Source organism: Arvicola amphibius, chromosome 18 (genome assembly GCF_903992535.2).
Source record: "Arvicola amphibius chromosome 18, mArvAmp1.2, whole genome shotgun sequence".
NCBI lineage: Eukaryota > Metazoa > Chordata > Mammalia > Rodentia > Cricetidae > Arvicola > Arvicola amphibius.
In genome coordinates this window covers 17,495,257-17,516,213 of record NC_052064.1, presented here as the reverse complement: position 1 = coordinate 17,516,213, position 20,957 = coordinate 17,495,257, and the positions used below count along the sequence as shown (strand labels likewise).

Here is a 20,957-nt window from a genome sequence, read left to right as displayed (position 1 = left end):
TGGTTTGGATGACTGGAACAAAAGCTCAATGCTGACTGGCCTCCAGCCTTGTGGTTTCTAGACCTCTAACAGGTCAGGACGCGCAACGAGTGTGTTCGTGACAGGAAGTCCTAAGGTCCGAGCCCAAATGCTCAATGTCACGTCTACTCTATTCTATTGGTCAAATCACAGAGCCCACATACACCGAGAGGAGTGACTAAGATGCTATTTCCCTATGGGAAGGCAGCTGTAGTTCATCCCCTGCTCATGAAGTATTCACATCCTCTGTAAAGCGGTGGACACCCTCAAGGATGTCATAACTTCTTGCCAAGCTCAAGTTTGAGATCTTTGCTATCTAAATAAGGTTGAGGTGCTGATGGCAGTCCCCTGAAGCTGCTGTCTCGTATGATTTAGATGCATAAATTTGTGACCTAAAGGAATATGAGCTGTGTATATTGAACAGGTATTGATGATGCGGGAAGAGAAGAATCCTTTGAGCGCTGTTAGTCAGCCTCTCATGGCTGCACAAACCCCCTGGAAGGCAGACTCAGTTTGGCTCAAGGTTACAGAGGGATCAGTCCTTGGTCAACTGGCTACATTACTATAGGTTTGTGTTAAGGCAGGCAGGAGCATCATGACAAGCTCACCTCATTGCAACTGGGAAAACAACAGACAGAGGAAGAAGCTGGAGGCAAGATATGCCTCTTGTCTTAGTCAGGGTTTCTATGGCTGTGAAGAAACACCATGAGCCAGGCGGTGGTGGCGCACACCTTTAATCCCAGCACTCGGGAGGCAGAGGCAGGCGGATCTCTGTGAGTTCGAGGCCAGCCTGGTCTACAAGAGCTAGTTCCAGGACAGGCTCCAAAGCCACAGAGAAACCCTGTCTCAAAAAAATCAAAAAAAAAAAAAAGAGAGAGAGAGAGAGAGAGAGAGAGACACCATGACCACAGCAACTCTTATAAAGGAAAACATTTTGGTGGGGCTGGCTTACAGTTCAGAGGGCCATTATCATCATGGCAGGAAGCATGGCAGCGTGCAGGCAGATGTGGTGCTGGAGAAGGAGCTGAGAGTTCTACATCCTGATCAACAAGCAGCAGGAAGAGAGCAACTCTGGGCCTGGCTTGAGCATCTGAGACCTCAAAGCCCACCCCCAAGTGACATACTACCTCCAACAAAGCCATACCTCCTAATAGGGCCACTCCCTATGAACCTGTGGGGGCCATTTTCATCCAAACCACAACACCTTTCAAAGTTACACCCCAGAAATCTGCTTCCTGCAACCAGGCTCCTCTTTCCACAGCATCTTCCACCTCCCAGCAGTCCTTTCAATTACGAATTCCACAGTGGCTTAATTCATTTATTGATTAGCCTAGTGTCCCTGTGATCCAGTCACTCCTGAAATCCCACTGAACATTGCATTGGGGACCTAGCCTTCAGCACATGTGCCTTGGGAGAGCTTTCCTATCCAATTACCACAAACTCGGTGTGGAAGAAGAGTCCCCATGGTAACCAGCAGCCTCAGCAGTCCTGAAACCCATTCTTCAACTCATGAGCCCAGTCCTCCTTCCGGGGAATGGTTCTTCAGGGCTCTTGCATCCTGTTACCAGACTCCTGGTACATACTCTTGAATTATCCCTTTTCATAGGAAATAGACCCTGGAGCTGAATCGTCTTCTCAGGCCATCTCATGGCTGTGCACATGGAACGCCCCATGTTCACCTTGCCCATCTGGTGCTGCAGCTCCTGATTCGAGTCTCTTGCAATCTTCCTGGCCTTCCACTGTGTCTTCATAGACATCTGTCTGCTAAACAAGACATGTCTACAGGTCTCTTCAAAATGGAGCTGGGAGCTAGGGAACAGCTTTTGGGGGGGGGGGGGGGTCCTACAGTATTTTTCTCAGTTTTAGGAACTCCAGAGGATACATGCTTAAATACTTCTGATTTCATTAAAAAAAAAAAAAAAAAAAAAAGAATCATAATGGCCATCTCTTGAAATGCAGGACCAATGGTTTGTTTTTTATATTTTTACTTTGCTCTTATGTTTTGGCTTTGCAAGTAGTCTCACCTCTTTGTCTCCCCTCTAAGTGTTTCTTAAAATAACAGCTCTTCGTTTGTTTTTTAGACTCTTCTTTCTTTGCCTGGAACTCATCGTGTGTAGCTCTATTTTAAAAGGGAGGGAGAAGCATTTTAAGCCCTGAACTTGGAAATGCTATGGGCTGAGGGTAGCTCAGAGGGAGAGCCCTTCTCTAGCATATCTGGAGCCCTGGGCTGATCCCCACAATAACAAGTGAAACCATGCATTTGTTAGGTCTATTTTCCCCTCTACTAGAGGGATAATGTGGCGGAAATCCTTCCCATCACATAAAAGGATCAGTGTCTCTCCTATTAAAGTGATGGCTCCTCCTCGTTCTCCTACCCCTCACTAGCAGGGTCCCACAGCCTCTTCTCTCAGGCTAATATGAAGTACCTCCAGTCCCATGCATCAGAACCTCCATGAGGCCTCGCCAGCAATCTGAGCATGCTCAGTTCTTTGCCTCCAGTCCCATGCATCAGAACCTCCATGAAGCCTCTCCAACCATTGAGCATGCTCAGTTCTTTGCCTCCAGTCCCATGCATCAGAATCTCCATGAGGCCTCTCCAGCCATTGAGCATGCTCAGTTCTTTGCCTCCAGTCCCATGCATCAGAATCTCCATGAGCCCTCGCCAGCCATCTGAGCATGCTCAGTTCTTCTATCCCCAGCCATCTGAGCATGCTCAGTTCTTCTATTCCCCAGCCATCTGAGCATGCTCAGTTCTTCTATCCCCGAAAAGCCAGGAAGAGGGTACAGCCGGCTTCATGAAGCTGGACACAGGGTGGGCAAAGGGTCCTTCCTCTGTCTTCTGATAGCCTGAGGACTCTGAGCTTCAGGTAGCTTCAGGGGACAGGAGAGTCTCCTGTCCCTGAGAGGAGTGTGGAAGAACGTGGAGCTGTCTTTTGTTGTGCTAGCGGTGACATCCTGAAAGGCTCTGCAGCCTGCATTGAGGCTTTTTGTCTTTATCTTAGAAATAATGAAGTACTACTGAAGGAGTCTAAAGGGGTGAGGACCTCCTGAGGGGCCCTGCCAGCTGCGGTACAGCAACTAATTAGTATCAGGATATTAAAAACTGGACAGTCCTCAGCCAGGCATGGCGACACACACCTGTGACCCAGGCCCTCCGGAGACCCCAGCCACTATTTTGAGCCCTTGTTTTCTCTGTTTCTTATCATACAAGCTCTGCTCCAGTGGGAGCAAGGTGGTGGTGTCGTAGAGAACAGATTCTTGAGACACTTGGACGTAAAACTAATTTGTCAATATTTATTTTGTAAAAAATATTTTCTTATCGTTAACGATTTATTTATTTATTATGTACACAGTATTCTGCCTGAATGTCTGCCTGCACGCCAGAAGAGGGCACCAGATCTCATGGTTGTGAGCCATCCTGTGGTTGCTGGGAATTGAACTCAGGACCCCTGGAAGAGCAACCGGTGCTCTTAACCTCTGAGCCATCACCCCCATTACTATTTCTTACCATCTAATTAGGGCACATTCTTTCTACAAGTAGCCATCCAGATTTCTTTGAGATCTTGTTACCGTTACAACAGGCAAAGACGAAGAGGCCATGGAGCAGAATCTGAATGAAGAGAAAGAAGTTCGGGAGGGTCCCCCAGCTCAGTGGGGTGTCCCTGGGAGTAACTGTAGGGAGAGGTAGGGGTGTCCCTGAGAGTAACTGTAAGGAGAGGTAGGGGTGTCTCTGGGAGTAGATTAGGGAGAGGTAGGGGTGTCTCTGGGAGTAGATTAGGGAGAGGTAGGGGTGTCTCTGGGAGTGGATTAGGGAGAGGTAGGGGTGTCTCTGGGAGTGGATTAGGGAGAGGTAGGGGTGTCTCTGGGAGTAGATTAGGGAGAGGTAGGGGTGTCTCTGGGAGTAGATTAGGGAGAGGTAGGGGTGTCTCTGGGAGTAGCTTGTGGTAGGAGGTAGGGAGGTTTCTGCACCGGACACTGGCTCGGCCTTTCACCAGCAGTGAGATGCCGTTGCAGGGTCCTAGTGAGCTCTGGTCATTCACATTTAGCAAGATCTCACCTGATCCTTTCTCCTATGCATTTTTTTAGAACAGCTAAGATCAATCATTTCAGATGGGGTCAGGATTGTAGATCAGTGGTAGAACAAACTCGGTATACTGAAGCTCCTGGGTTTAATCTTCAGCACCAAAGAAAGTAGGAAAAATCAACGTATATAATTAGGGAGATGGGCCTCGCAGTGAAACTCTCCTAGAAACTGAGGCTGGAGGATTATTTTCCTTCTTTTTATTTTTTCTTTTCTTTCTTTTTTTTTTTTTTTTTTTTTTTTTTTTTTTTGAGACAAGGTTTCTCTGTAGCTTTGGAGTCTGTCCTGGAACTAGCTCTTGTAGACCAGGCTGGCCTCGAACTCACAGAGATCTGCCCGCCTCTGAGGCTGGAGGATTATATTCAAGGACTATGTGAGCTACCAAATGGGTTTCACGGCCAGCCTGGTCATCCTATAAAACTCTCTTAATGCCCAAAGTAAAAAACAAACAAACAAACAAACAGCTAAGGTCCTAGTGCTCTGCTTGATTGTTGCCTTACATGCTTCACCCCCTCCCTAGGACTGCAGCGAGCAAACATAGCTGTTGACAGAGATTTCTGTCCTGCCCAATCCGCAGCCATTTAGTCCCAAAGAAACACACAGAGACTCACATTAATTATAAACTAGTTGTCCTAGTAGCTCAGGCTTTTCTTATTAACTAATTCTTACATCTTAAATTAGCCCATTATTCTTATCTATGTTAGCCACGTGGCTTGGTACCTTCTATCAGTGAGGCTGTCTCATCTTGCTTCCTGTATGTCAACTGCAGACTGGCCTTTCCTCTTCCCAAAAATCTCCTATTCTCAGCGTCCCACCTCTACTTCCTGCCTGGTTATTGGCCAATCAGCATTTTATTAAATTACAAGTGACAGGGTACAGGCCATTGTCCCACAGCACATAGCCAAAGAATCACATATGTGACGTCTAGTTCAACCCCTAGGACTGCACGCGAGCAAGCACAGCTAAAGAAAGGCACACGGGAGAGAGCAAACTGCTTTTGGAAGTGGTCAGCTGAGGAAAAGGAAGCACACCTGGCTGCCCATTGGCTCCCAACCTCAGGACAAGGATGGGGTGGGTTCCACACAGATCTCCACCCTATTAGGAGTTTGCCTTGCTTAGATAACCAGTTCAGGGGAAAACTGTGGGGTTTCTCTTCTCTTCATCTTTTTAATGTTTGTTTTTAGTTTTCTAAACCTCCTGCAACCTGTGAAGAAGTGAACCTAGTGGGGAGTGGTGGGCTCCATTCTCTGTATCTGCATACATGTACGTGCTGTGACTAACCCTGAATTCAGGCAACGTCAATGTTGGCTGCTTACAGCTCATGTCTAGCTTGTGTCTGCAAGTCAGCAACACTGTGTGTACTCTAAAACATCAACATCAGTCACTTCTTAAATATTCCGAGACTTTCAAATATGCACATTTGAAGATAAAAGATGCTTTCTCTGTCATTCTGTAATCATATATGTTAATAGCCATATATTGTGCTTTAGTTAAGTTAGACTTTCCCTATAATTTCTTCAAAATAGAAATATCTACCCTAATATAGAGAAAAAATATCATTTGTTGTTTAAAAAAATAAGAAACACCCATTTGAAGCTAATAACTCATTAATGCCTCTGTGAAAATAATGTTCATAATGAAAGTTCTAAAGCCATACTATTGTTTGTTATTTAAGTTTTTAATGTTTTTTTCTCTCACTCAGTAAGTGCAGTTTGGGGATCCCCCTCCAAGGCCACTTACAGCCCTAGGATTTATGTAGGTGTTCTTCATCGAGGCTGTCTCTGCACACATGTAGTGTGCATTGTTTTAAAGAGCTGCATTTGCTGACACCACAGTTACATACAGAAAGGAATAGGACTGAGGGACAGGCAAATGACTCAGTGGGCAAAGGTGCTTGCAGTACACCCCTGGCAACCTGAGTCTGATCCCAGGAACCCACCTAAGGTAGGAGAGAAGCGAATTCAGAGTCCTCTGACCTGCACACACTCTGACACACATGCTCACACATCATGTATGCACACAAGAATAATAATCTAAAAACTTGTAGTGGATATATAGGACTGGGAGAAAAGCTCATTTTTAACCTACGTAAAATTCCTACTGTCCAAATATGGTAGATCATTAATATCTCTAGTGCTCCGGCCTGGCTTTGCCTCTTAGTTTAATTGTCTGACCACAAAAGCAAACCCACTCAGTTTTTGCTCTTACTGGACTGTTGCTTCCAGTAGAAGGGATGTAAAGGTATTTCTTGCATCTGACAGTTTTGAGAGCCTTTGAGACTCTCAGAATCGTAGTTGTTTACAACCAGCTTGCTTGGTTCAATTAAAACCACGTCCGTAAATAAATCTAAGCAAGCTTTTTTCTCCGAACCGGAGTAGTAGGAACAGCAGTTTTGATGGTGGTGTCCAAAGTCAGGCTCCCTGCAGCCTGCAGAGCCCAGCGTTTCCAGTCTCTTGCATTTCCAGGAAGCTTGTGAGCTTGTTGTTACAATTTAAATTATATAAATGCATAATTCAATAAATGTACATTAAAAACAAAAGTAAGGACTAGATAGTTCAGAGGCAGACAATACACTGGGTTTAATGCTACAAAGGACTGAACCCAGGGTCTCCTGACAGGACCACTGACCTACACTCGCTGGCTTCACTGTGTGTTTTAGTCAATGCTCAGCCCTGTCGGACAACCGTCACAGATTAATAAAACCCTAGAATTCCTAACAAGAGCTCGTTACCCCCTATTCCTGGAACTACTCACTGCTGTGTGCTATGCCTCCTGCACACTTCTCCCCAGCCCCACAATGGGCTTCTCACGATGGGAGTGTTCACAGTTACTAAAACCGAACAGGGCTTTAACCTAATGAAAACAGTTTATATGTGGACTGGGTTAAGGTCATAAAAAAAGATGCAATGGCAGTAAATTGTAATGACAATAAATTGGAGAAAGGTCAGATTGGTGTATGATCTGTTGGGAAGGGACATTAGATGTGGCTTGAACTGCTGGGCTAATAGAAGACTTCATTCATTAACAAGATCGGTTGCTATATGGGAGTTGCCTTAGGATCACTGGGCCTTTGTTACCGTTTGTAGATCAGTTGCCACACAGTACTCACGTAAGCATCATCTGCAGCGAGCATATTTACTTACGGGTACTCCATGAAAGCCGTATGCAAGCTGCCCGATACCAGCTGAGTTTGGTGGTATTGAAAAGACTTTGTTTCCATTCAAATTAGAAATCTTTCCAGTTTAAAAGACAAGGTGTATCGTCAGCCAAATGATGCTATAGACACTTTGGCACCCTGTAAAAGACCACAGCTCTGGCACAAAAAAAAAAATAGAAAACGGGCTGTTGAGATGGCCCCAGGGGTAAAAGAAATTCTGGTATGGTACAAGCCAGAGGACCTGACTTCGGATTCCTAGAATCCACAGGAAGTTTACGAGTGGACACAATGTATCGTAATCCCATCAGTAGATACAATGTGTTGTAATCCCAAAGCTCCTGGCAGGAAGGGAAGCAAGGAAACAGGAGCATCCCAAAGGAAAGCACAGACCAGCAGGCCGGTCAAACACCACCTCAAGCAAGGTAGAAGGAGGGGGACCACACATGAGGGTTGTCCTGACCAGTGCGTGCTCCTGTATTCACGTACATATGAGTCATACACACCAAGATTTTAGAAAGAAACTGAGAACATTATGTATGTATAGCTATGGCTTACAAAGCTTATGTTTTAAGTCAAATTGCTGAACCAGGTCTACTTTACTCTATTTTAGTATTTTTGCCTTTAAATTTAGGGGAAAACAAAAAGCAGTCCAGTCATGGGTATTATCTATTTTCTCCACGATCAACTTGACATACCCAGGCAATGACCATTCCATTGTTTCACGTGCAAAGGCAAAAGTCAAGCCTGAAGACTGAGAAAACAGCTTCTTGCCCAACCAGTTCAGGGAAGGACGCTAAGAGATATGCCTTGCTTTGCAACCGCCTATTATATGTTTCGACACGAACCCTGCCCCAACATGTGTAAAATGATCCCCAGACCCAGGAAAAATGAGGAAGTAATGATAGCGTCTGTATTTCAATTTTGAAATTGTTTAATTAACAATTTCTCAACAGCAACAACAAATATCCAAAGCTGAAATGTACGCATGTTTTGTGAAAACGGGAAAAGACGACCCAGGTCCACTCTATAACTACCATCTTTTGTCTTTATTCAAGGTGTCATAAAACTGAGTTCTGCCGTTGAAGGTACGTTTGGGGGCTCTTTGGGGGGTTTTTTTTGTTGTTGATTTTTTTTTCCAGCCACAAAAATCAATAGTTTTGCTTCAAGGCTGCACAGCGTGGCCCGTAACTATCAAGCTTCTGTGGCCGTGGTGTTTGACGCCATGTTCCGGTTGCGAGCTGTTGCCATTGCGTCTCGTGTTTCTCCTTGTTCTGGTCATGTTGTACCACAAGTCTCTCGGCCTCCCTGTGGGCCTTAGCAGTCCTGGGCGGACGGCGTCGCGAGAGCACATGTGTGTCTGTATTTCCTTGTGTGGTCGCCTCAGATCCAGAGCTTCTGAAGAGACACCAGCTTCAGAGCACGAGTGGATGTGAAGGCCTGTCGGGAGTCTGTGGCCCAAACACTTTCAGCCAAGGGCTTTTTCTGGCACAGCTGTGGTCCTTTGTGCCCACACGGTGGACCGGTTTCCCTGGGAAGCCTGTGGGCATGAAGAATCATTCCAGTTCCAGTGCTAGTAAGTGCACTTGCCAATCTAATAGCAAGTTCTTGGGCACCCGGTCTACCTCACAATGCTGTGGGGTAAAGCCCAGCATGGTAGTGCATGCCTGTAGTCCTGGCACGTGGGAATGGAGAGAAGGATCCACAGATGATTTGAAAACAGCCCACCCTACATGAAACGCTTGTCTCAAAAAGTACATAAACAACACAGATGATGCCCTCGGGGCCAACTTTGCATTGTCTAGTTAAGCAGTAGCCATTTCTCTCTGTTATACAGGGCTCTGGGCCCCTTCCTGGGCACCAAAACAATTAGGAGATAAAACAAAGAAAATACAAAATCAAAGATAACAGGAGCACATTTTGCTGAGGAATGGCCCAGGACTGCTACAAATAGCTCATGACTTTTTTGCAACCTCAGCTCTCAGAAGGCTGAGATAGGAGAATCATGAGTTTGAGGCTAGCCTGGGCTACATTGCTGGTCAGCCTGGGCTGTGATAGCAAGGCCCTATAAAACAACAGTAACAAAATGTCTCTCATTATCTGAAGTGATGGTGACTAGTTCCTGGGGGGGGGGGGGGTTTGTTTGTTTGTTTGTTTGTTTGTTCAATGATGCTCTCACCCTCTTAGGGTCTATATAGATCAAACATGCAGAATGTGGCATTTTCTTTTTTGTGAGTCTCATGTTTGTTTGAGGGTTTGTTCCTGTGCGTGCTGGGAGGGTGCCAGTCATGCCCTGGGGCTGTCTTTATCCTTTCAGGGAGGTAGCTTAAAGAGAGGGCTGGGTTTCAGGTGAGTTTTGCAGCTTGCAGGGAGCTGTAGCTTGATGAATGGGGAATGCATGGAGGTGGGGAAAGGCTCTAAGGGAAGAGGCTGGACTTGAGCCAAGGCAATCAAAGGGCTAGAGACTGAAAGTTAGGAGATAAGAGAGAAGCTCAGAAACTCATTCATGAGACCTAGAAATCCGGGGTAGGAAGGCTCCGTCCCCTTTGTGGGTTTAGTGCCAACCACAGACTCCAAAACCAAATCCCAAAGGCAGCGTTTTGACCTTGACGGCATAAAGAATGCTGTTACACTAAAGAAAACAGATGGAGGACTGAGCTGTAGCTCAGTGGCAGGGATGTAGCTTAGTGTGATACACACACACACACACACACGCACACACACCCGCACCAAGAAAACACAAGAACAGGAGAAAGGTTCAGGTGATGTGCTCAGAGTAGAGAGAGATGAGCAAGGCTAAGCAGCCCAGAGCTCAACAGAGGGCACATTTCAGGCCTCTCCAAGGCCACATCAAAGAAGGATTTTATAGAAAGCCTCTCCGGTCTCTTCTATGCCTATCAAAGTACAAGACTTGGAGCTGGGAGCTAGCTCAGGGGATGAAGACCTGGACCTGAACCGCCAGCACCCACTTATAAAAAGCTGGGCATAGCTGCATGTACAGATCAGAGCGTTCTGTGCCGGCCTTGCTCGCCAGAACTGAGAGCTCCCTTTTCATTCAGAGACCCTACCTCAAGGCAACAAGGCCGAGAACAGTAGAGGAAGACAGCAACGACCTGCTCTGGTCCCTTACACACACACACACACACACACACAGTGTGCCTACCTAAACACTTCCCACACACAGAGACACACATTAAAAAATAATAATAATACAGAAGACAATGGCAATATGGACCCGTAGATTCAGTTAACTATCTCATAATAACAGATAAGGGATAGCCACCATAAGCCATTGTAACGTTTAGGAAAAATCTGAAGCCTGATCTTTACATGGTCTGTTTGACTTAAGCACAATATTCCACTCACAACAAAGGATATAGAATTTTAAAAAAAAAATAAAGTCAGAAACCCAAGAATTTTAAAACCTTATTCTACCAGAAGTTACTATTGGATGGCACCCCCTCCCTCAGCTCCCCAAACACAGTTGTATTCTCCAGATAAAGGTGAAGCTGTGAGAGAAAGTGAGGCAGTCAGCAGAATGACTGTCCAGAGCATGGCTGGCAGCCGGTGCCCACCTCCCAGAGGCCCTGGGGTCACAGGAAGTTCTCGGAGGTGTGAGCCACTAGGGAGCGGGCTTCTACCGTGCTTACACATCTTGTTGTTGGCTGAGAGCTGGGAAAGCTTGCAGGCTGGGAAGCATGCTATGCTCTAGCTGTGTCCAAATCCGTGTGTTCAGATGCAGTCTGGGGCTGTGTCTGTTGGGGTGGGGGGGGGGGTGCGCAATGCATGCGTTCTGCGTGCATCTGGAGCGTGAGGCTCCTGTGAGCATGCTCAGTGGAATGTGTGTCAGATGACAATCTCTTGTGGGGCAGTGAAACAGCAATTGTTGAGTTAATTATCGCCCTTACTCTTTTCCGGCTGGGTAATGTATCCAGGGCAGCTGCTTAGCTCTTCCCCATGCCTGGGAATATGAATGTATACAGAAGAGACCTCTGTCAAAAGAATGAAACTTCTTCCTTTTTCTTTAAAAATGGCTCTTCTTAATTGTGCTATTACTCTGAAACTAGCGTTAAAATTCTAGGTGGGTTCTTATTTTCTTTGTTTTTTAAGGGAAAACATTTGGGAGGAGGAGCCGGGGATGGTAGATGGCTTGCTTAGAGTTCTTGAGGCCCTGGGTTCAATTCTCATCACCAAAAGATACAAAGAGAGACGACTTGGAAAGTCACCAGAGAGAGATCTACAGAGGTTCTACTTGCGCTTTGCTGCCAAGAATTTCATCATATGGTTTGGTGCATCCTGTTTTCTAAAACACTGTCTCCTTCAACATTCTGTAGCTTCATGTAAGCACAAAGGGGAAATTTGTCATATTAATGGCAAGCTTTAAAGTGAAATGTTCTTTGAATGATTTAAATATGGACTTAAACGGAAGCACACATTAATACTTTATTTTTCAATGAAGAAAAACGTCCAAATGGGGAGAAAAAGAATCTTTATTTAACTACAGTATCTTATCATTAACATTGATTAATTCTTGCCTTTAATTTTAGATTGATAGTTCTGAACTCAGGACTGGGGAGTTTGGTACGGGGGTGATAGTTCCAATCTCAGGGCTGGGGAGTTTGGTATGGTGGAGCACTTACTTAGCATGTACAAAGCCCTGGGCATGTACAAGGTTCGATCTCAACACAGGGAGAAGAGGGAGACTGAGAAATGGGAGGCTTAGCGCATAAAGGCACTTCCTGCCAAGCCCGATGCTGAGTTCAAATGCTGGGACCCCTGGGGGAAGGAGAAAACCAGCACCAACAAGCTCCTCTGACTCCGCGTGAATGCTGTGTGTTTTAATTTTGAAAGTGAGAGAGAGAGAGAGAGAGAGAGAGAGAGAGAGAGAGAGAGAGAGAGAGAGAAAAGAAAGAAAGAAAGAAAGAAAGAAAGAAAGAAAGAAAGAAAGAAAGAAAGAAAGAAAATGGTTAGTTCCAAACTAAAGAAAATTGGGCTGAGAGGGAAAAGTCCAGAAAGAACATCTGAGGTTAAACTAAAGTTGAGCTGTAGAAGAAGAAAATGACGTCCATGCCAAGAATCCCAGATTAGAATCTCACGCACGCACGCCCTCTTGCAGGGGACTCTCCCTCCTGACGTGGGAGCAGACAGGTGCACGTCCACAAGCAGAAAGAGAAGGCCAGCCTTATTGTGGAACTGCAGACAAGTCAAGGCTGAAGCAGTCGGAGTCAGGACAGCCCTGACAGCCTACTGGCAGCTTCGGTTCCCAGGCAGGAGACTCCAGCCCCAGGCTCGAGGTCTTTCCCGGCCATTGCGGCACTTTAGAGCGCTAAGGTATATTTAAATCAAATTACGGTATTCTGGAGATGGCAGCCTGGAGGGACAAGGCGAGGCAGCCATGTTGTCAGACTGGTGCAGGCTCCTTCTGATGACTAGGTGTGCTCTGTGAAAGATCCCTCAAGGGTGATTTGTCCATCCCTTTACAGGTGGTAATTCCAAGCACCCAAATGACAGGAAATCCTTTCAAAGCCCAGATAAAGAGAAGTCTGCTTAGGGAAAGCCCCATGGCTTTAAAACTATGACTAAATGAACTGCTAAAGAAAATCAAATGAGGGGCTGGAGAGATGGCTCAGAGGTTAAGAGCATTGTCTGCTCTTCCAAAGGTCCTGAGTTCAATTCCCAGCAACCACATGGTGGCTCACAACCATCTGTAATGGGGTCTGGTGCCCTCTTCTGGCCTTCAGGCATACACGCAGACAGAATATTGTATACATAATAAAAATAAATTTAAAAAAAAAAGAAAATCGAATGACAAGACAGCCCGGGCTCTCCCTCCTCTTTGGTCGTAACTCCCACGGGGTGCTGGAGTCGGGTGCACATTTGCGCAGTCAGAGCAAGGCTGTGAGAATTTACACCCAAGCCTCCATGAAGGAACCACAGAGATCCACTAACCAGACCCTTCCCTGAGCACAGGAATAGTCTCGAATATTCTCTTTTCCTTATTCCCACTTCTTCCTATGCAGATATCTAAAATTAAATATCTTACTGCTCTTGGGTATACTGTGGTACACGCCTGTAATCCCAGTACTCAGAAGGCAGAGGCAGGACGATTTCTGTGCGTTTGAGTCAAGCCTGGTCTACATAACAAGACCCTGTCTCAAGAAACAACAACAACAAATTATTACTAATAATAGTAATTTTAAAAACAATAAGTATCCTTTTGCTCCCAATGATGACTGATATGTACAATCCCCACCAGAACAGGTGACTTTGGGCAGCCGTATTCAAGGTGACATTTTCTGCAGGTTCATGAATTCTGTACCACCATCTCGAGAATACTAAAAACAAGGCCAGAGAAATGAGTCAGTGGGTAGAAGGCACTTCCTCCAAACCTGATAACTGGAGTTCAATCTCCGGGACATATACAGCCAGAGAGAACTCTCTCTCCAAAGTCATCCTGTGACCTCCACATCCTGGTAGTGGCACATGTGCACAGGCACATACACACAACGTGCACAGGCACACACACGTGCACAGGCACACACGCACAGTCACACACACATTCATACACACACACACAGACACACACACACAATATTTGTTTTAAAGAACAGCAATGCCAGGTGGTGGTGGCACACACCTATCCCAGCACTAGGGAGGCAGAGGCAGGAGGGTTTCTGTGAGTTCGAGGCCAGCCTGGTCTACAGCGTGAGTTCCAGGACAGCCAGAGCTGTTACACTGAGAAACCCTGTCTAGAAAAAACAAAACCAAAAAGAAAAAAAAAAGTAGAAGAGCCTGGCATGGTAGTGATTGCCTTCAATCCCTTCACATAGGAGGCAGTGGCAAGCAAACCTCTGAGTTTGAGGCCAGCCTGGTCTACAGAGTGGAGTTCCAGAACAGCCAAAACTACACAGAGAGACCCTGTCTTAAATAAATAAACAGATGGATGGACGGATGGATGGATGGACGGACGGACAGACGGATGAATGGATGGATGATGGACAGATGGAAGTATAGTAAAAATAGGTTTAGAGAGGCAGAGCCTAGCGTATACAAGCTGTCTGTAAGCCCAGCACCATAAAATGAATAAATACGCAATGTTTAAAAGCTAAGATAATTAGAACCAAGGGATGTAGCTCGGTTGGTAGATGCTTGCCTTGCTCACACGAAGTTCTGGGTTCCATACGTCATACTGTGTAAACCAGGCGTGGTGGCACACTCCTGAAACACCAGCACTGGCAAGTGGACGCAGGAGAATTATCCTCAGCTGACCTGGCCTGTCAAATAAAAACTTAAAGCGGGGCCTACGCTTCACTTCCATTTTCTCTCTTTACTTTTTTTTTTAGGTTTATTTTATTTTGTATGTATGAGTGTTTAACTGGCGTATAATATGTGCACCGCATGTGTGCCTGATGCCAGTGGAGGCCCACAGAGGGCATTGAGTCCTCTGGAACTGGAGTCACAGAGGGTTCTGTGCCACCATGTAGATGTTGGGAATCAAACCTGGGCCCTCCGCAAGAGCGACAAGTGCTCTAAGCAACTGAGCCATCTCTCCAGCACCCCTCTCCCATTTTCTAACCAGATGACACTCTCAGCCTCCTGTCTGTTGTGAAGAGCTCCCTTTACAGAGCGCACTGCTCCCTGTCATGCATCAAATCCACAACTTCCTAAATAAAGGTAACGTTTTAAAAGCCCTCAGCTAAAAAATTGTCAAATCTTAGCTATCGGGGAGGCTGGGGTGAGACCACTGTAGGTTCAAGGTCAGCATAGACTCTACTGCAAAATAAAAACATATTTTTTAAAAAAAGGATGGAGGTTATAACTCTGTGGTTGAGTCTGCCCAGCACTTGAGAGGCCTTGGTTTCGGTTCCCAGTATGGAAAACAGTCGATCACTACGTTATGATCAAATAGTGATATCGTTCCCTCCACAGATGAGCTTTGCTGTTCCCACTGTGTCCGCTTTTTAAGGGAAGCCAGCGTGGCACAGCAGACGGTGGCAAACCCATTATTAGACAGATGGCTGAGGACTGACTCGTAGTAAAAATCTGAGGGAGTTGACCGGAAATCAGCACATCTCTTCAGACCTTCAAGGCAGAAAACTGGCGGGGCCAGGGTAGAGCTGTCTCCCAGGAGGGCGTTCTTCTGCTCCACCCTTCTACCAGAGCGACGGCTTGAGGGCTGGAGACTGAACACTGTAGAAACTAAAAATAATATGCAAGAAGAATGTTCCTGCAAAGCAGCTCCTACCTCCTGGAAAGGTAGTCTGCCAAATGCAAATGGGTTTCCTTTGCAGGTGTATTTTTGCAGAAACATGTCATTATCCTCTTGATAAAACTTTCCTGCAAGATAGTAATCGCAGAGGCAGAGAGTGTAGCTCAGGGGGTAGAATGCTTACCTAATAGTATGGGTTTAATCCATGGAGCTAAAGTAAATAAATAATAATAAAAAAGATAGATAGATAGATAGATAGATAGATAGATAGATAGATAGATAGATAGATAGATAGATAGATAGATGGATAGATAGATGGATAGATAGATGGATGGATGGATGGATGGATGATAGGTAGGTAGGTAGATAGATAGATGTATGTCAGCCTACATTTCATAATGGTTTAAAGTAGAAATTATAGAGTAAGAAGCAGAAAACTCAAATTGTTATAAAGATCCCAATAAGGAATTTCAACTCTATCTGTGAGAAGAGGCCATTGAGGATTTGTTAAAAGTAGAATTTACATTTATTTAGTAAGGAGTAGGACACATGTGGAGTCAGAAGACGGTTTATAGAGAGAGGTGCTTGTCTCCTTGTACCATGTGGGTTCCTGGGATCAAACTCAGGTAGTGAGTATTGACAGCAAGTGCCTTTATTTCCTGAGCCATCTGGCCAACCCATTGAAGATTTTTGAACTAGTTAATGAAATGATTACTTGTCTATTCAATCAATAACTCAGATCAATAAGCCAGGCACAATGGAATGTGCATGCATTCTCAACACTTGGAAGTAGAAGCCAGAGGATCAAGAGCTCAAGATTAGCCTTGACAAAATAAAATAAAATAAAAAATAAAAAAACAGTAAATTAGAAAGTGCTGAAATTTAGAGGCATAGAATCCAGTCAAGATTTGGAAGGTCTGTGTCATGTAGAACACTCCATGGGCTGAAGGAGCTTGGGCTCACAGCACTCATGGCTGCTTGAACATAGATACAAGGGAAAGGAATGTTCCTGGATAGTGCTAGTTTCTCCATTTTTGAACTCAGTGTAAGAGTTACCCTGCAGGATTGTGTCAGGTTAAACATGAGAAAGTTCTTGGCAGCCAGGTGGTAGTGGCACACTCCTTTAATCCCAGCACTTGGGAGACAGAGGCAGGAGGATCTTGTATATTCAAGGCCAGCCTGGTTTAGAGTGCTACTAGTTCCAGGACAGGCTCCAAAGCTACACAGAGAAACCCTGTCTCAAAAAAACAGAAAAAACAAAAAAAGTAAAAATTGTAAAAGCCAAAACAGCAATAATGATAGTTATTTCAAAAAGAACGTAGCGTTAGAGAGAAATAGCAGATTAAAAATATAAAGAATTTTAATATATGGTGAGGACTGTATGACACAGCTCCTATGTGTTATAGAGGCAAACATTGTAGTATATTATATGGTGTCTTTCCATTGCGTTCATCTCACGAGGCTTACTGGTACCACTCTAGCTGGGGGTGAGAACTGGGAGCATGGAACCAATGAATGAGGCCAACTGAAGTCTCATCCAGCAGACAGCTTTATTCAGAGCATCCAGACGGGTTATACTCTGAGGGCTAAGAGGGGTCACAGGCTTAAAGTGTCCAATCGCAAGGACAAGCCGTACGTGGCGGGCAAGCTACATGCAACAGAACATATTTTCCATAGAGACACATAACAAGTAACAATAGCCAGTTGTAGTGAACAATCTGAAGTAAACACGCCTATCCAGTACACCTGGGAGGGGTACGAAAGCACAATCCAAAAACAATGCCTTGTTTCTGAAGAAACTGAAGTCACAAGACTTGGAGTTTTTTCACAAGCACTAAGAAATCTCCTCACACAACCCCATTCTTGGACCATGTTCTGACAGCTGACCATGACAGTATCATTTGAGTCAATACTCTATGATAAACTGTTGTATAAAACCCACAATGTAGCCGGGCGATGATGGCACACGCCTTTAATCCCAGCACTCGGGAGGCAGAGGCAGGCGCATCTCTGTGAGTTCGAGACCAGCCTGGTCTACAAGAGCTAGTTCCAGGGCAGGCTCCAAAGCTACAGAGAAACCCTGTCTCGAAAAACCAAAAAAAAAAAGAAGAAAAAGAAAAAGAAAAAAAAAAACCCACAATGTATGACTTAGTAGAACAGTAAATAAGAGAACTCATGCAGAAATTCAGGCCATATCCTCAATATAATTCACATATGTCTGGGTTTTAGTCATGTGATGTCAGGGTATTCCACAGAAACGAGAAATTGTGTTACTGGTAGATTCACTCAAATGGAAGTGTATTTGGCCTGTGCAAAGCCCAGGGTTCAACCCTCCAAAACAGGGGGTGGAGAAGAGGAATTGGGGGGAGGGAGGGAGAGATGGAGGGGGAAGATAGAGATTAACTGAACTCTGAAGAAAAGCAAAGGACATAGTTGAGAAGTAAAGAGCATTGTCCTTAGGTGTGAAAGCCTGCACTAATGCCCACCCCCTCAGAGACAAACAGCCCTTAGTAAAACAACGGAGAACAGGGTTGGAAAGATAGCGTCTAACATTCTTACCTAAAACCCAAGTGCTGTAGAGACTCCATCCTCTTCTGGCCTCTGAGGGTACCTGAACTCATGTACACACCCACACATAGACAGACAAGTACACACAAGTAAAAACAAAATCGGTCTTTACAAAATAAAATAAAAGAGAGGCTGAGAGGACACTAAGAACTACAGATATATTTGAAGGTTGTGCTGTTTTGCTTTTTTTTTTTTTTTTTTTTTTTTTTTCTTGCTGTGTAGCCCAGGCTAGCCTCAAACCATGAATACATGTGAATGTCAAGGAATATACAAATAAATTAGAAAATTCACTAAAAACTTTTAGGATTGGGTATTCATGGTGGCACACAGCTTTAATACCTGTACTCAGGAGGTAGAGGTAGGCAGAGCTCTGTGAGTTCAAAGACAGCCTAGTCCACGTAGTGAGTTCCAAACCATCTAGGGCTACAAAGTGACACACTGTATTTAATGAATTAAAAATAAAAAGCCAGGCATAGTGGCACACACCTTTAATCCCAGCACTGGAGAGGCAGAAGCAGGTGGATCTCTGTGTTCGAGGCCAGCCTAATCTACAAGGTGAGTTCCAGGACAACTGTAGTTACAAAGAAAAACCTTATCCCAAAAAAAGAAAAACAAGAACAAAAAAATAAATAAATTAGAAAATTTGATCAGTGACCAACCAATAAACTAATTACATATTTTATTTACCAATAATAAGTAGTAGATAAAGTTATAAACTCACTTAGGACCTGAAAGGCACTAAGCACTTATAAGACTGACTTACTGCAGGCACCATGGTACATGCCTGTAATCCCAGCACTTAGGAAGTACAGGCAAGAGGATCAGAAGCTCAGGGGCATCCTTGGCTACTTGTTGAGTTTGAGGCCAGCCTGGGCTATGTGAGACTAATTAACTAACTAAATAAATAATAAACAAAAACAAGTGTGTATACACACATGTGCATGAGTGTGTGTGGTGTGTGTGTGCGTCTGTGTGTGTGTGTGTGTGTGTGTGTGTGTGTGTGGAGCAGTAGTTAAGAGTACTAGCTGCTCTTGTGGCTCAGTGGTTAAGAGTACTTGCTGCTCTTTCAGGGGACCTGGGTTCAATTCCCAGCGCCTACATGGCAACTCACAGCCATCTATTAACTCCAATTATGGGATATCTGACGCTTACTCCTGGTCCCAGGCACCAGGCATATATATGGCCCACAGACATACATGCAGACAAAACACTCCTACGCATAAAATGAAACAAATAAATCTAAAAATAAATTTTTTTAACAAAAAAGATTTATTTCGGTTAATAGTTTCGGAGATTTCAGGCTTTTGTCATTTGACTCCAGTTTGGGGGGATGTGGTAATAAAGAAAATAACCATGAGGAACACATGATGGAGGAAATATGTTCACATGTGGCAGCTAAGATGTAAGGAGAGGGGCGGGAGAGATGGCTCAGAGGGTGAGAGCACTGGGTGCTCTTCCAAAGGTTCTAAGGCAACCACATGGTGGCTCACAACCATCTATAATGAGATCTGGTGCCCTCATCTGGCCTGCAGGCATGCATGCTGGCAAAATACTGTATACATAATCAAAAAATCTAAAAGCCTTCTTTAAAAAAAATAAAGAAAAGAAGAGAAAATGGGTCTTGCTGTTCCTTTAAGGGCCTAAGTGACCATGGCTGGAAACACATATTTAGGTCACCCCAAAAACCATGTTCTAAGATGGAAACAGGTTCCAGGAATTTTATAAGGACAGGACAAAAATGGGCATAAACCAGACTTTTCTAAGATACACCAGTGGGTACCTCAAATAGATCCTTCTAAGATACACTGGTGGACCCTTCTAAGATACACTGGTGGTACCTCAAATCTACAGCTTCGCAAAGCAATGTCTGCCACAGACGGCATGCTATCTGATGACACTCTTAGCTGCTGGACTGGTGGAAGCCAGGGTCTGTTCACATTCCAAAGGACTTACCTAACAGTGACAGGATGTTAGGTCATACAGACTGGCAATAAACGGTTACTTACGGGTCTAGGTAAGATAGGTTGCTGAAGGTATATGGCTCTGGTTTCAGCATTCCAGCCTCTGAAGAGTCAAGGAATTCCCATCAGTCATTCCGCCTTTGTGAAGGTCAATGGAGGTGCAGCTTCCTCCCAGGAACTTAAGCTCACAGAGACTGTGACGCTCTAGATCCAAATTGTAACACCCAAAATCATAAACATGTCAGTTTTCCTAAGACTTACCTACAAGTTCAAAGTGAACTCAATTAAAAGCCTAATTATTTTGTTGTTGTTGTTTAGTTTTGCTGAATATAGCTGAATATAGTACTTCTTGTTTTGTTTTTTGAGACAGGGTTTCACTAAGTAGACCAGGCTGGCCTTGAACTCACAGAGCTCTGCCTACCCCTGCCCCCTGCCCCCTGCCCCTGTCCTCTTCCTCCTCCCCCTGTCCTCTTCCTCCGTCCCCTGTCCCCTGCTCCTTGCCCCATCCTCTGCTTCTGCAACCTGGCCCATGGCCTTGTCATCTGTCCCTGTTCTCTGTCCTCTGTCCCTGCTCCTGCCCCCTACCCCTGCCTCCTGCCCCTGCCCCACTCCCTGCCCCTGCCCCCTGCCCCGAGTGCTGGGGTTAAAGAGTGCACTGTCACGCGCAGCTCAAGGTACTGTGAAATGACGAGATCATGCATCATGACTTAAAATCACCCTGTGATGATAAGATGTGTGGGCACAGGACAGGGTGTGTGAGTGAAGCCCTCTGTAGAGCAGGAGGAAGGGCAGCATTGCATCGGGGTGCTGGCGCAAGAGTGTCTGCTTTGACAAAAAAGGAGGAGGGACAGGAAGGAGAGAGGAAAGGACATTAGGCTGGACCTAAATGATAGAAGGAGTATGAGGGAAGACTGAGGAGACAAGAGGAAGGAAGGAAGGGAAGGAAGGTGAGAGGGAGGTCGGCAG

General features: G+C 45.1%; 1 protein-coding gene across 8 annotated transcripts in view; it reads left to right on the top strand.

The window, feature by feature from the left end:
• Dlgap1 (DLG associated protein 1) overlaps window positions 1–20,957 on the top strand; it is a 270,222-nt gene that overhangs the window by 174,456 nt on the left and 74,809 nt on the right. For 5 of the 8 annotated variants that reach the window (XM_038315308.1, XM_038315306.1, XM_038315309.1 and 2 more), the window contains exon 5: window positions 8,312–8,341. The exons of the other annotated variants lie outside the window; for them this stretch is intronic. In XM_038315308.1, the coding sequence (XP_038171236.1) occupies window positions 8,312–8,341 (30 nt within the window). The remainder of the gene's footprint in view (window positions 1–8,311; window positions 8,342–20,957) is intronic. 8 annotated transcript variants of the gene reach the window in all.